Raw genomic sequence first — 15952 nt, forward strand, 5'->3', positions numbered from 1 at the left:
TTAAACTTTTTCGATTTTGAATAATTTTTGGTGTACAACTGCAATTTGAATATATATATATATATATATTCATTTTTTTATCAACAAATAAATTTTATGCCTTAAAAAAAAACACCCTATGTTAACTGATAAAACTCATATTCTTTCATGAGTTTAGATTTCTGAAAAACAAAACATTAAAGACTCTTTTGCTTCGAAATATTTCTGATATTTCGAGAATAAGCAAATGAATCTTTGTAAAAATTTCTGGCGTTAATCATTGTTTTTTAAATAACAATTCTCACATAAAAAGTTTCAATACTCAAATATAAAACTTGTGATCAAAAAATAAGCAAAGATTAAAAACATCCAAGTACTTTAAAAATACTCGAAAAAGTTCAATTAAACATCTCAAGAATTCGAAAAAGAAACTAATAACATGTTGTGTGAATGCTGGAAATGAAATTAATGAAGTGCTTATGCTGGTAGTTCATCTTGTATCTTTGCAAACGCATCTTCAAGAGCTTTAAAAAGAGCATCTTCGGCTTTCTCTCTCTCCTCTTTTTCTTTCTGGAATTAAAAATTTAGTAAATAAATAAATTCATAAAATATGGAATATAAACCAATGAAATAGAAACAACCTGGAGCTGATCTTGATAATATTGAGATACTTCTTCAAATTTTGATAAAATTCGCTTTCTCGAATCTTCACGATCCTTCATGTTTTGAGCAAGGCTGTGCTGAAGCTCTGTCATATCCTTTGCAAACGCTGAAATAACAGCTACTCCTGCTTCGCTTCTTTGTTTCCTTTCTTCTTCAATTTTCCCAAATAAAGTTTGAAGTTCTTGTCGCACAATTGAAGAACGTTTTTGGGCATCATCTGTCATTTTAGCTTGTATACTCGCAAGATCATTACGAATAGCCGAAAGTTGTTGCTCAAATGACATGAGCATACTTTTTTCTGCTTGTTGGCGTCTGGAATATTCTTCCTCAACTCTGTTTTCAATTCTGTTTTCTGTTGTTTTGAGAATTTGAAGTTGTTTCTTATTCGCTGATTTTTGAGCCGCTTTAGTTTTCGTACGAAAATGAAAGAAAAAAATTTATTTAAAATGACTCTATAACCGATTTAAAAAACCTTCTTCTTTTAAAAATTGATCATCAATTATTCTTAATTGCTCAGAAAGCTCCTCAAAAAAGTCTTCATGACTTTTTTTTAAATTTTCTGAATTCTCTTCCAATAAGCTTATTTCCTGATCCAATAACGCTTTTTTATTGCTTAATTCAGGTTGTTTAACTTTTGTTCCCTCGAGCCTCGAAGTCATTGTCGAAATCCTTTGTTTTGTAAAAGTTGAAGATTTTTGAAAGTTTGGACTCGAAGCGTCTTGCATCAATCTCCTTCTCGCGGACATAACTGTCAAATAATATTTGAATTCAACAATTTGATCATAACCATACGTTGATTCATTCATTGAATGTCCACAGAAAAAGTTCCTTCAGAAGCAGACAGAGCAGAAGCAGATCGCGTATGGGAGCATTTACATCAAATATACAAAAATCAAAATTCAGCTGAATGGACATCAGTTAAAAAAAGTAAAGAATTCAATTTATATTCTCGAGTATCAAAAAGTGATAAAATTCCGAGCGAATTTCGATTAGATGGAATATTAAACTATCCTATCGCATATGTATTGACAGTGCTCGATCAATGGAGAGAAAGGGCGCATTGGGATAAAACTACAGCTGAATATACAGAGGTTTTTTCTTATTCATTTTTCTGAAAATGTTAGTTGTGTTTGAAGTTTTGGAGCGATGGGCATGGACTTTCCATGTCTTATAATCAAGTTAAGCCGCAAGGTGCTGGACTTATATCGCCTCGAGACTTTATTACTCTTCAGCTCCACAAGTTTGAGAAATTTTCAATCCTATCTTTTTAAATTCATATAATGGCAAATATATTAGGACTACAGACGATGGTTGCCACATATATGCTGGATCTAGTTGTGAGTGCCATTCTATTCCAGAAAAGAAAGGTATAATTCGCGGATGGTGTTATCCAAGTGGATGGATTGTTTTCACTGAACGAGACACCGAAAAAGATATTGAGATTACAAAGATGATTTATACTGTATGTACTGATTTAAAAGGAAGTCTTCCGCAATGGGTGATAAATAAAGCATATTCCAGTACTCTGGGAGCTTGGTTTGATCAATTTAAGGGTGAAGTGGAAAGAATCAAATCACAAGATACTTCTTCCTCCTCAACTCCAGAAGAAGATGCTTCTGATGCTTCTTTATCTTCGTCCACTTCACCTTCTTAGTCTCGGGTGTATGAATGAGTCGGAAAAGCAGCTCAAAGAGGACCGAAATATTACCAATAACGATGATAATAATCTTAAATGAATCGAGGAAATGAGCAAGACTTTGATTGCTCTTTTTTTAAAAAAAAATTGATATTATCATTTCTTTTATAAGAATTTTTCGTGCGTCGTTGGAGTTTTCGTTATTTATATTGAATGATTGATTTGGTCTTGTGAACGTTGTTTTTTTTAGAATATCATTTGTTCAACTTTAAAGAGAAAAGGTAAATAATCTGTCTTATTATGGATGGATGAAAAAATTCTATCTGAGCATGGTATAATAATTTTGTTCCTTTGAGAAAAAAGATGTATTCCATTTATTTTCAATATTATTTAAATTATTTACATGAAGAGAAAGGGAAAAATCATGAAAAAAACAAAAAGAACCCGAAAACATTCTTTCATACGTTTAAATGGGGCAAAATTTTAGCATTTATGAGGAAATCCTTGCTTTGTTCCAAACTTATTATAAAATAATCTCATAATAATTCTTAAATTGTAATGCCCAAAAAACATTGAAAAATTAAAGAGTTGAGAAAATAATTAGAAAACATTGTTCAGAACAAAATTCGAAAAGAAAAAAATATCATCCCAAATAAAAATAGATAAGAATTGCCACAACACAAAGAAATGTTCAAAAATTCGTTTAAATGCAAAGGGTTGGAGATAATCATCCTCCTTAAGAGAACATATAAGATGCAAAAAGAATGAATGAAAATTTGAAATTAAACACACAATAAAAGCTTTATAAAACATATAAATAAGAATTTTAAAAAAGTGAGAAAGAAATTAAGAAATGACATTAAGAAAATGTCAAACAAAAGTGTATATCAAAACTTAAAGAGTAAATAACGTTTAAACAATCCGGAAAATAACATAAAACGCGAATGTGCACAAACACCAAAACATAACGAGATTCATCAATTTCAAATAATCATGTAAGATCTGCAAATAAACAATAAAAATCAAAAAACCCGTAAAAATGATCCATTTGAAATCAAGAAAGATTTTTTAAATGCAAAGCGATAATTGTAAAAAATTATAACTTCACATTGATTTATTCGATCAACTCAAGATGCATTAAAAGAAATATTTAACAGAGAATTAATAACTCTTATAAATTTGACGCAAAATTCACAAATTTTTAAAACAAATACCATAAACTTAACATATATTTTGTAATTAACTTTAAAATTGAAACAATTAAAATTTGTAAAAAAACATGAACAGGAAAATCAAAAATTACTTAAAATAACGTAAAAATTATAATGAAAATAAAAATTTCAACACAAAAAATAAAGAATGTTCGTTTTTATAAATACAACAGACAACTGTGCGAGATTCGAAAAAAAAAGCACCACCGCAAATATTACAATAGAATAATACAACGAATAATAATATTTGATGATGAAAACAATTTCATCAGAATGAAATATCAACGAATCCACATAAACTCAAATGCACCGGTCTTGTTGTTGAAGCTTTCACTCCTTCAAAAGGATTGCATAGCCTTGAAAAGATGCACTCATAAATTTTCTCATCTATAAAGCAATCGTAATTTATTGCACGCAAGAACTCGCTTTCCGAAGCATTTATCACATTCAATTGAATATTAAAGTACTTGCTCCAAAAATTGTTCCAACAAGCATTGTCCCAATCTCTGATGTACTTAATAGCAATGATTACAGAGCACAAAATTACTGTTCCAACGTTATCTCGTGAAAATACTCCACTTCTAAATGCCAATCTTTCACGAAAATCCCAGTGTACAAATTTCTTCAACAGAACAAACGAACAAATCAGTTCACAAACAGTAAATTTGCTGATGTTTCGAATAAATTTATACAGTTCAATGATTTCTTTTTGAGAATTTTTACCCGTTTCTGATAAAAACACTTTCCCACATTTCAATTTGTTCTCAGATTTTTGTGTATATTCAGAAATGCTTAATGATAAAAGTTCCATTACATATTCTGACATATGCTCGATCAGTTCGCTATCAACAATTTGTTTCGAGCGAAAATTTACAAATTTAGCTCTACAATCCTTGGAAGAATCCATATTTCCTATTTCTGACATGTTTTGTATCTTTATTCTGCAAAGTTAAAAAAAAAATAATATGCCATTTATGCAAAATATAAAAAGCAAACTTTGCGTTTGATTGTTTTAAACAAGGCGTTGAGCTTTCAACTCTCACTATTCTTCTTGGTAGCATCATATGTCAAGCACAAATTTTTCGAAAAATTATTCTACAGATGAGATTATAAATACCCATATTTTATTATTTTTCTTTTTTATCAATAGAAATAATACTAAATTGGGAATCCGGTTATTTCCGAATGTTTGAATGATTTCAAAAAATTAAAAAAATTCTGGAGCAAAATTGAAATTAGAATGATTACGTCGAAAAAAAGGAATTCATTAATGACAAAAAATCCATCAATTGAATAATTTCAGTTCAATTGTTTGTATGTTTTCAAACTGAAATAAAAAAAAAGTCATTGCAGAAATGAAATTCTAGCATTGCTTGGTTGAAAGCAATAACATTTTCTAAATGATTTTGTTTTCAAATTATACATTATCGTGATTGCCAATTGGTCAGCTTGAATGACTTTTTTTTAACCACTTCTTTCATAAAAGAAAAAATATATATATCAATCAATTTTTTTAAAAGAAATAATATTTTCCATATGAGCAAATTTCATTTTCGTGAAATCCAAAAAAAAAAAAAAAATAGACAACAAAGATAAAACTATTGAAAAAAGTTAACCTTTATTAATTTATTAATGAATAATATTGCACAAATAGATTTTTTAAATCTCGGTCGTTCAACCGTTGCATCTCGAGATATCAAAGCTGGAGAAATAGTGCTTAAAGAACGACCTCTTGTGAGATCTTTTCCACTGGAAAAATGGCTTGAAGAGTTGAGCAATCATTACGATATTGATCCTGTAATGTCGTGCTTCTTAGTTGGATTCGCCTTTGCTCCAGAATCTTATCAGCGCTGGATTAATAAGGAAATGTTTATTCCGCCTTTGGAATCCTTTCAACATCTTGAAGAGTATAGGCAAAAAGTGGAAAGGTTTATTCCAGCACTGAATGCTTATCTTGATTTTCGGTGGAAACATCATCCACCACACTGGAATCCGCATGTGCAAAGAAAGCCGATTCACTTTACAACAGATCAAATCATATTAATTGTTCAGTTATGGAATGCTAATGTCCATTCATTTGATTCATACTTTCCAACTGAAAAGTCTGATGGATCTATTCCATGGGATGGCACATATGTTGATGAAAACGAAGAACATCCATATAAAGAGTTTACAGGGCCAGTTGGAGGGGATTGCGGAACTGCCATGTTTGAGTTAGCATCTCGAGTGCCACATTCTTGTTCTCCGAACATGACTTTTTCGACTTCTCTGAATAAAATTCCTCATCTTGTATATAGGTGCTCGCGCCCGGTGCGCCGTGGAGAAATATTAACTTTTAGTTATTCAGATTCCGATGATCTTCTATATCAGCCAACTTCCTTCAGGAGATGTGAGCTCATGAGAAGCAAACAATTTTTCTGCCTTTGCCCACGTTGCAGAGCGCCTGACCGGACGCGGATTCTCCCTTGCCCTTCATGGCACAAATGCAAAAAGCGCAGCACAAGCGGATCTGAAAAGCAAGGCAGCTCAAACAAATCAGCTGGAAATGAGGCACAAAGTGATTGTGAGGGCGATTCCACGGTGCCTGAGTGGGCTTCGTGCGCCTCCTCTTCCTCCTTCGATGTGCAGGTGGACTACAGCACATTCGCCATCTGCCAGCAAAGCCCAAGCCAGCCACAGTCAAATCAACCGAAGCATCACAAGCAGGAAACCAACTCTCTTCCGTTTCTGAATCCGTTTGTGGCGTTTTCTCTGGCCAATTCTGAGAAGCCGCCGACGTTTTTCCCGACGGAAGAAGAGATCGGCCGGTTTGTGAGGGACCTGCTGGCGACGGAGGAGCAGAGGGAGTGGGAGGCAGAGAAGGAGACGAGGAATGCACAAGAGCAGCAGATGATGCAGAAGAAGGCGCTGGTGTCTGTGCGGAAGGAGTTTAACAGGAAGGAGAAGGAGGAGGGAAAGATGAAGAAAAAGGAGAAAGAGAATAAGAGCAAAGAATTAGACGGTAAAACCGATGAATCATCAAAAACATTTAAGAAATCAAAGGAAACTGAATCTGAAATTATAAGCAGCAACAATAGCAATAGCAATAACAACAAAAGCAAAGATAACGAAAAAGAACCTCCTTCACACCAAAAAATCATTTCCAATCTCATTCAAGACCCTCTCTCTGAGTACAGGCGCCTGCCAAGTGGAGCGTCTCCTTTGATTCCTCCTTATTTCGAGCGGAGGGAATGCCGATTTGCAGTGCGGTGTGATTTGGAAGGGTGGAAGTATGTGCACAAGCACAAAGAGCTGTTTACTCCATTGGAAGATGATGTGGCTGTTACAGAGGAAGACCTGGTGCCTGTGGTGTCGGTGTTTGGGAGGAGGTGGGATGTGGATGATGATTGGGAGAAGTGCAAGGAGAAGGAGAAGGAAGAGAAGGAGAAGGAGGAGAGGGAAAGGAAGGAGAAGGAGAAAGAGGATAAAAATACGGAAACAGAAGAGAAAACGAAAGAGACTTCAGAAAAGGAAATAGGTTATTCGTCTCATTCAAAGCAAGAAGATAACAAGAAAATACTTTCCAATTCTGACAAAAACAAGAAAGACACAAAAACATCATCTTCTTCATTTTTTAGCTTTCGTTCTTCTTCCTCTTCCTCTTCTTCCTCCAAATCCACGCGCAAATCTTTATCCTCTAATCGCACAGACACTATTCTCCCTTCCACACTCACTGTATCCCCTTCTGTTTCTTCTTCTTCTTCTTCTTCTTCTTTCTCCTCTTCTTCCTCTTCCTCTTCTTCCACAAAGCATCCAAGGCCTGTCTCCTTCCCCATCATTTCACCGGCTTTCCCTGCTTTTTCACATCTGTCTGGTGTGTCTGAGAATTTATCGGTGGAACAGATGATGAAGAGTGGAAGAGGAGGTGGTTGTGATGGTGTTATTATTGCAAATAAAGGAAGTGATACTGCATCTCAGTCTATTACTGCTACTTCCTCTTCTACTTTACCTTCTGCTTCTGCTTCTGCTTCTGCTTCTTCTGTTGTTTCCTCTTCCACTCCATCTTCTTCTTCCTCCTCTTCTTCTTCTTCCACAGCCCCTTCCTCTTCTTTCCCCTCCATATCTCTCAACCTCTTCCACGGTATCTGCATGGACACCCCCTTTCATCTGTCTCCGATGGAAGAAGAAAAACCCTGGTGCTGTTTGGGGTGTGGGCAGTTATTTAGTGATGAAGAGATGGAGGAGAAAAGAATGAAAGAAGAAGCATTAGCAATGGTGGTGAGGACGTTTACGAAGGCGTCGGATTATGAGAGAAAAAGATGGGGTGATTTGATTGAGGAGCTGCAGGAGGTGAAGAGGAAGAGGAGGAAAGCGGAAGAGGAAGAGGAGGAGAGGAGGAAGAAAGAGAGCGAAGGAAGAAATCCTATTGGGTTTTTGAAGGGGCTGGTGAAGAGAGTGAAAGGGATGGTGGGTGGTGAGGGGAAGGAAGAGAAAGAAGAGAAAGAAGAGAAAGAAGGGAAAGAAGGGAAAGAAGGGAAGAAACGAGAAGAAGAGAAGAAGGAGAAGGAGAAGGAGAAAGAGAAGAAGGAAAAGGAGAATAATGAAGGTGCTGTTAAGACAATTACAGGGCAGGTGTATTATCCAACGAGCAAAGAGGAGGAGAAGGTGAAGGAGGCGAATGCAGCTAATGTAGCGAAGAAGGAGAGAGAGGAAAGAGAGAAAGAAGGAAAGAAGGAGAAAGAGAAAGAAGAAGGAGAGAAAGAGAAGGAAAAGGAAAAGGATGGGAAAGAGAATGAAAAAGAAAAAGAAAAAGAAGGAAGGAAAGAATATGAAGATGAAGATGAAAAACCTCTTCTTCCAAAGGAAGAAGCAAACTATGATGTGTTTAAAGGAACAGGAGGTGTGGCATTTGCTAATGCAGTTCAAAATCAGCAAAAAATGGAAAAATCGAAAGAAACCGGAAAAGAAAAGACAAAACCAATATTTTCATTTGCGTCTGCCTCTGCTGCTGCTTCTTCTTCGAAAAGAGGAGAGGAGAAAGAGAAAGAGAAAGAAAAGAAGGAGAAGGAAAAGGAGAAAAAGGATAAAATGAAAGAAAAAGAAAAAGAAAAAGAAAAAGCAAAATTCAAAGAAACCACAAAATCCCCATTAAACCCCCGAACCAAGTCCAAATATGAGCTGAAAACGCAGAAACCAGCAAAGGAAATCTCGAAAATGACTCACAAAGAGGTGCGAGCAATCATAGAGCAGCAGATGGAGTATGAGCGTCTGCAGAAGGAAGACCCCATCTTGTGCCAAAGGCTGTCGTTTTTGAGGGATTCCGACGCAGTTCGTGTGATGGCAGAGGCAGTGAGGCAGAAATTGAATAGAGTACAGGAGTTGGCAGTGGAAGAGGAGAACAACATTATGAGGATGGAGAATGCGGAGAACAAGAGGAAGGAGGAGAGGAGGAGGGAGGAGGAGAGGGAGATGATGGAGAGGAGGAAGAAGGAGAAGGAGAAGGAAAGGGAGAAGGAGAAGGAGAAAGAGAAAGAGAAGGAGAAAGAAAAGAAAGAAGAAAAAGAAGAAGGTGAAAAACAAACAAAAACTGAAAGTGAAAAGGAAGGGGGAAAGGAGGAAATAGAAAACAAAGAAGTGAAAGAAACAGAGAAAGACACAGAAATAATTGAAAAGCCAAAGGAAGAACAAAAAGAATCAGAAAAAGAAGAGCAGAAGAAGAATGAAACAGAACAAAAAGATTCATCTGCTACCGAAAATACACAAACAACAGGAAAAACGGATGCAACTGCTGCTACATCTCCTTCTCCTGTCCCGTCTTCTACTTCATCTCCTCTTTCTTCCTCTTCTTTTCCTTCACATTCGCCCTCTTCCTCTTCTCCTTCTCCTTCTTCCCCCTCTCCTTCCCCTTCCCCCTCTTCCTCTTCCTCTTCTCCCTCCCCCTCCAAATCCCCCGACCCCCTCTCCTCCCTCTCCTCCCTCCACTTCACACGCCCACACCACACAGCCGCTGCCACAAAGTCCCTCACAAACAACCATCTTCAGATGGTCAGGCTAAAAGTGCTGTTGAGGCAGCTCCAATTTCTTCTCTCTGAATGTGAAAGAGAACTGGGGCCGTTCCATTGGACAGTGGCCGTGCTGCACAACCAGATACTCAAATTCACTGAGGCTTGGAAGGATGTGCCAACGTGTGTTGCTTTTTAGAGAGGGAGATGATGATGATGGAGTTTTTTTGTATTTTTTCTTTTCTTTTCTTTTCTTTTCTTTTCTTTTCTTTCCTTTCCTTTCCTTTCCTTTTGTGTATATGTGCTTTATTTGTTTTCTGTATTGCGAATGAATGAACGAATGAATGAGAACACTTTGTTATTTTGTTTTATTTTATTTGAATCGAAATTTAAAAATGAAATGATCTCAATGGTATTATGTCATTATTTAATTTCTTTTTCTTTCTTCATTCAATTATTTATTTATTAACTTTCTTTCTTTCTTTCTTTCTTTCTTTCTTTCTTTCTTTCTTTCTTTCTTTATTTTCTTCTTCTTCTTCTTCTTCTATCTATCTATCTATCTATCTATCTATCTATCTATCTATCTATCTATCTATCTATCTATCTATCTATCTATCTATCTATCTATCTATCTATCTATCTATCTATCTATCTATCTCTTTCTTTCTTTCTTTCTTTCTCTTTCTTTCACTCTCTTTCTCTCTCCCTCAGCCTCGTTCCCTTCCCCACCCTCACCTACATCCGGCACGGCGTGGCCCTTGTCTCCTACTCCCACTCCGTCACCCACAGCGGCCGTTTCCTGCCCACCGCTGCCTCTCAGCAGCGCCTGCGCCTGGCCTTCTTGCTGGATGGGATATCAGCAGATAGGAGAGTGAAGGAGAGAATGCTGTGGGAAGACTGTGTGTCGCGCAAGATGATCAGAGAAGGGCTGGCGAGGGAGAAGGAGATGGGGTATTTGCTGACGCTGACGAGGCCTACTCAGAAGATGCTGGAGGAGTACAATAGGATGGTGGAGAGGAGGAGGAAGGAGAGGGAGAGGAGGAGGAGGGAGAAGAAGGAGAAAAAGAAGGAGAAGATGATGAAGGAAATGAAGGAAGAGAAAGAAGGGAAAGAAGGTGAAAAGGAAGGAGATGAAGAAGCAAATAACAAAGAAAGCGCAAAAACATCTTCTTCTTCTTCCTCTTTCTCCTCCGACAGCAGCATCAGCAGCAGTGAGTCAGACAGCGCACAAGGAGGAGACGAGCGTGTGCTTCTGAAAGGGGTGACCATTCAGCAGAGGATGAAGGAGATGCTGGCAGATGAAGGGGACATCCCGCTGGTGAAGTGGATAACGAGTGTGGAGCAGTGGAGGGAGAAGAAGGAGAAAGGGATGCTCAAACCAGGGGAGGAAATGCCGCAGCCTCCGTATTTGAAGAAGAAGAAGAAGGGAGGAGAAGGAAAAGAAGGAGAAGGAGGAGAAGGAGGAGAAAAGGAAGAAGAGTTGAAAGATGGTGCTTCTTCTTCTTCTCCTTCCTCATCCACCAACCCACTCCGCACAGCCCTTGTCTCCTCGTACCCATCCGCCCGCACCACCTCCCGTGTGATCTTTGAGAGTGGCCTTCCAGTTATAGTGGCAGACTGGGGCACAGACACACGCAGCTGCTATTATGTGATGAGTTCAATAAAGGGAGGGAGAGAAAGAGCACTAAAATTGCTGAAGAAGGCAGCGGACGAAGGGATGGGGATAAAGATGGATGAGGAGGTGGTGATGTTCTGTGAAGGGAAAGTGAGCAAGGAGAAAGTGAAGAAGGAGTTTGAGATTGGGAGGCAGAGGTTGATTTCGAGGGGGAAGATTAGAGTGGTGAGCAGAGGGGAAGGGAAGAAGGAGGAAGAGGAAGGAGGGGAAGGAGAAGGAGGAGGAGGAGAAGGGGAAAAGGGAAAGGAGGAGAAAGAGAAGGAAAAAGAAAAGGAAAAAGAGGAGGAAGAGAAAGAGAAGGAGGAGAAGGAGAAGGAGGAAGGGTGGAGAGAAAAACTGAGGAAGTAGAAGAAAAACAAGAAGAAGCAGAACGAAGAAGGAGAGAAAGAAGAAGGGAAAGAGAAAGAGAAAGATGACAAAGAACATTTGGATGAAGAAGTGAAAGAGAAAGAAGAAAAGAAAGCAGAAGAAGAATTGCAAGAGAGTTCCTCTTAAACATGTTTTAACGATATAACAGCAGGAATTCATTCTAATGATATAGAAAAGTAGTCACCATAATAATAATAAATTATTTAAATGATTTTCTCCATTTCTATATTGTTCCTATTTCTCTCTCTCATTCTCTCCCATAATATTTATTTATATTTAAATAATATAAAAAAATTTTTTTTATTTTGATCTTTTTGCGTGCATTGCATTGTGTATATTTGATTAGAAAGGCAAACGAAAGAGTGGACTTGGGCATACCATAACACATGTTTTATATATTTTATATAATATAATCGTTTCCCGCTTTGGTTTTTTAATTTTTTAGAATATATTTATTTACATCATTTTTAATTTTTGTTAAATTGATGGAGCTGCTTTTATTTTTAGAAAAATGTTGTAATATTTTGCAATTGAAAGAATATTTAATGTGAAAATTTTCTTTTTTTTTTTCAATTTAACATTCAAAAAAATAAATAAACAACAAGTTTTATGCTTTCAAAAGCAATATCAAACATTTACAAATAAAAAGATTTATTATTCAAGTTGAGTTTTTTCCAGAAAAACTTGTTTGATCATAAATAAATATAATTATTTATATTTTGTTTAAAACATATAACAAAAATCGAAATATTCTTTCAACGAATATGATTTTTGATAAAAGAATATAAAGTTCATAATTTCTATTTTTTCTATTAACAGTTTAGACAAAATTGCACTTTAATAATGAAGAAAAATAAAAAAATGAAAATTATTGTTGAAACCAGTGTTGATGGATTCTATTTAAAAATCAGAAATTTAAAAACACAGAAACAAACAGAATTACCTATTTTTAAGCATTTTGAAGATATAACTTTTTTGAATGGAATGCCCATACTTCAAAATTGATGTTATCACCAACACGAAAACTCCTTAAATCTCCTTCACTTTCATCGCAAAGAAGCGAAAGTGGTTCTCAATCTAATGTTGACGGATTTTCAATACTTCCTATTTCGGCTATATCCACTTACACTCCACGTAACTGGGCAATAAAAGGACGTTGTTCATTTATTCAGCCAATTCGAAATTACAAAGGAAAAGATGGGAACCCTGGTAAGTGCGGGTCTGTTGATGTTATGGATGAGTCAGGGTCAATTCGGCTTACAATGTTTAATCAAGTTTGAAAAATAATTCAATTATTTTTATTCAAATTTTTAATTTCTCTTTTAACATCTTTGCAGCAAGTTGATACACATTACGCAAAATTCATTGTTGGAAATGCATATATAATAAGCAAAGGAAACATAAAACAAGGAAATAAGATGTTTTGCAAATCGGATTATGAGATTACAGCAACCCAAGACACAATCGTTCAGGAAACAGCAATTGATGATTCTATGCCAGATAGATCCCAAAGCTTTATTCAAAGGTTTGCATTTGGATTTTATGTGACCCATTGGAAATTTGCTGTTTTTTCAAAAGCCTTTCACATTTATCAAATCATCGTCTCACAGGAAATCCTGTGGATATTATTGGGATTGCTTTGAAGATTGAAGAACCATCAACAGTCAATGTCAAAAAAGATACACAAAGGTCTTTAACAAAGCGAATTATTACGCTTTGCGATGATTCTATGTGCGAGGTAAATATTAATAATTTTTATTTGTTATAATTTGTTAATAACGTTTTTTATCGATTTTGTATTGGTTTTTGATGCTTAGATTGACGTTACGCTTTGGAATGAGAGAGCAGAAGAATTCTCCGGAAAAGAAGGCGATGTAATTTGTGTTGAGAATGGTAAAGTTGGAGATTACCAAGGATTTCGTGTGATATCAACTGGATCTCAATCACAAATTGATGTGAATCCCACTGGATTATCAAGAGCAGAGGAACTGAAAAAATGGTTTTATTAATTTCTAATGTTTATATGAAAATGTGATATTTTTTGGAAAAAATTGTTTTGTATCAATTGAAAATTTGAATGTCTTTCTTTCTTCATGTTTGCAATTTTGAAATGTTTAGGATGTCTACTTTAAATGTCGGAAGAGATGCTTTCTCGAAGATTGAAGGCACTGCCCCAAAAGGAGAAAAAGGTGAATCTCGCCCAGTTATTAATGTTTCTGCTGAACAGCTTTTGGTTTGCTTACACTTTTCTTAAATCTTATGGTGAATGAAATATATTTTTCATATTTTTCCTTCTTGCCTCGTAATGTTGTTTTAATGGATATTGGCCACATTTTAGGCTTCTGATCTGGGACATGACGAAAAACAATCAGATTTTATCTCTTTCACTGGATGCATTACAAAATATAAGAGATCATCTCTTTGGTTTGTCTTTAATGTTTCAAATATTTGATGAAGCTCATTTTATATAAATTTATTTATTTATCTTTGAATCATGAATTTAATTTTAATAATTTGATTATAGGTATCTGGCTTGCCCTAAAACAAACTGCTATAAAAAACTTGCTTCGCCAGATGAAGAGCAATGCAGCTGTGGGCACAATTTCCTGCGCGACGGACCGCCAAAGAATAGATTCATTCTTTCTTTGATGATTTCTGACTCAACAGGCGCGTTTTGGGTAAGGTATGAATCTCATTGTTTTTGATTGAAAGTTATTTTTTTATTTCAAATAATTATTTTAATGTGTTTATTATTTGAATTTGTTTCTGTTTAACTTGTATTAAAACATATTATTTTAATGATATTTTTTTGTGAATTAACCTAATGAATGATATTAAATATGGTGATGTCAGTTGTTTCAATGATGTGGCTGAGCAACTGCTTCAGCACAATGCTGATGAAGTTGCTGCTTTGGTTGATGAAAATCCGAATGCTATTGATGATCTCTTCGCTCCTGTTCTTTTGAAGCAATTTTACTTTAGGATTAGAGCAAGAAAACAGACTTCTACAATAAATGGTTTTGATTTTTAATATATATTTTTTCATCGCAATTTTTTTTTGTTTGTTTGTTTGTTTGTTTTTTTATTTATTTATTTGTTGAAATTTTCTATTTTTTGTAATGTTCATTAGATGAAATGCGTATTCAATATACAGTTAGTCATATGAGTCCATCCAACCACGTTACACGATCAAAAGAGTTGCTTTCTATCGTTAAAAGATATGGCTACGAAGTGTAAGTACTTTTATTCTGCGACACATCTTATGCAGTTTACCAAAATCGGACTGTAATTAACAATCGATAATAAAAGTTTTTTTTTTTTTTTATTTATGTTTTCATTCTTCTATCTCTCTATTTTTATCTTCCATACCCAGTTCATTCCATCTCATCTCATTTTTTGAATTCTATTTTATTCTTTCTTTTTAAAAAATATTGAAAATTACAGTTTAAATAAAATTTAACTTAAAAATTAACTTCACAAAAAAATTGCCGATTCTATTTTGATGATGGAGGAAGAAAAGGTTCGTGGCAAGCTGCATATAGCCTATCAACCTTTGTCTTCCCCATCATCGGTAACAATGAATAAAAATCTTTTGAAGAATCGAAGATATTACTTAATGTCTAAAGCAAAGCTGTGAAAAGAAAAAAAATCAAAACCAAACAAACCCCAAAAGCATGAAGCAGTCGATGGGCATCGTGTTTCGTAATTGAAGGTATTGTTGTTAAACAATCAGTTGCCTTTGCGAAAGCGCCTTCGCTTCCTTTCCCCATTATGACATCGATCCCTCTTTGCTGAAGAGCCACTAATTTTTCAACATGATTTGCCATTTGCTCATTGCTATTGAAATATATATACATCAGAACAAAAAGAAATAAAAGAAAAGAGAAAAGGAGAAGGCGAAATAATCCAGAATTCACAGTAATACGAGTGTAAAAAAATGAACCTCCATGCTAGCAGAAGCGAAATATTTTCTTTTACCCCAAGAATATTTAACTTTTTCAGTGCATTATTTGCGTTCACATCATTGGTATCAATCAAACATAACAGATAACGAGAACGGTATGGAAATGATGCGTGACTAGACTTACTTGAAGAATGAAGAAGTTCGTCAACACGTTGTTGGAGATACCGAGGGTTTCGTAAATGAAAACGAAGACTTATAAACAGCGCACAAACATGTTCTCCGATAATAAAATCAGGGATAACCGGCTTATACTCAATTTTACATTGTTTTATATAAGATAAAAATGGATTTCCTTTCTGCCTTAAGCTTGCAAAAAGCGTATTTTTTGGTGGATGAAATGGAAGAGTTAGAGAGAATAATTCTGGAACAATTGTGGCCTATTTATTTTTTTGGAAAAAAATACATTTATGCAATAACTTAAAATAATTTTTATAAGCCTCTTCCATCCTTCCAAAATACTTCAAATAAATTATA

General features: G+C 35.4%; 4 protein-coding genes across 4 annotated transcripts; 3 read left to right on the top strand and 1 right to left on the bottom strand.

Annotated features, from left to right (window-relative positions):
* Nucleotides 1–458: 458 nt before the first annotated feature.
* Nucleotides 459–2296, top strand: MONOS_1037 (putative START domain; the record flags this gene model as incomplete). The annotated part of the gene is made up of 7 exons (XM_067862814.1): nt 459–467; nt 614–729; nt 822–977; nt 1334–1434; nt 1462–1733; nt 1779–1882; nt 1939–2296. 7 exons carry the CDS (start codon nt 459–461, stop codon nt 2294–2296), a joined length of 1116 nt encoding a protein of 371 aa, XP_067730058.1.
* A 2659-nt stretch (nt 2297–4955) lies between these two features.
* MONOS_1038 (uncharacterized protein) lies at nt 4956–12068 on the top strand. The gene is made up of 2 exons (XM_067862825.1): nt 4956–9653; nt 10182–12068. The coding sequence occupies exons 1-2, from the start codon at nt 5122–5124 to the stop codon at nt 11491–11493; spliced, it is 5844 nt and encodes a 1947-aa protein (XP_067730059.1). The 5' UTR covers nt 4956–5121; the 3' UTR covers nt 11494–12068.
* Nucleotides 12069–12508: 440 nt separating this feature from the next.
* MONOS_1039 (Replication protein A 70 kDa DNA-binding subunit) lies at nt 12509–14751 on the top strand (the record flags this gene model as incomplete). The annotated part of the gene is made up of 9 exons (XM_067862836.1): nt 12509–12788; nt 12852–13039; nt 13093–13252; nt 13332–13513; nt 13633–13747; nt 13853–13938; nt 14039–14197; nt 14368–14531; nt 14645–14751. Exons 1-9 carry the CDS (start codon nt 12519–12521, stop codon nt 14749–14751), a joined length of 1431 nt encoding a protein of 476 aa, XP_067730060.1. The 5' UTR covers nt 12509–12518.
* Nucleotides 14751–15924, bottom strand: MONOS_16755 (DNA excision repair protein ERCC-1; the record flags this gene model as incomplete). The annotated part of the gene is made up of 4 exons (XM_067869629.1): nt 14751–15134; nt 15180–15351; nt 15458–15855; nt 15916–15924. 4 exons carry the CDS (start codon nt 15922–15924, stop codon nt 15009–15011), a joined length of 705 nt encoding a protein of 234 aa, XP_067730061.1. The 3' UTR covers nt 14751–15008.
* Between the last annotated feature and the right edge of the window lie 28 nt (nt 15925–15952).

This window comes from Monocercomonoides exilis (assembly GCF_001643675.1).
Source record: "Monocercomonoides exilis strain PA203 chromosome Unknown scaffold15-1837935, whole genome shotgun sequence".
Taxonomy (NCBI): Eukaryota; Preaxostyla; order Oxymonadida; family Polymastigidae; genus Monocercomonoides; species Monocercomonoides exilis.

Coding starts and splice junctions, on each gene's coding strand:
- MONOS_1038 (XM_067862825.1), top strand. CDS start 5,122: ATGAATAATATTGCACAAATAGATTTTTTAAATCTCGGTCGTTCAACC. Junction 9,654..10,181: donor GCTTGGAAGGATGTGCCAAC/GTGTGTTGCTTT, acceptor TCTCTCCCTCAG/CCTCGTTCCCTTCCCCACCC.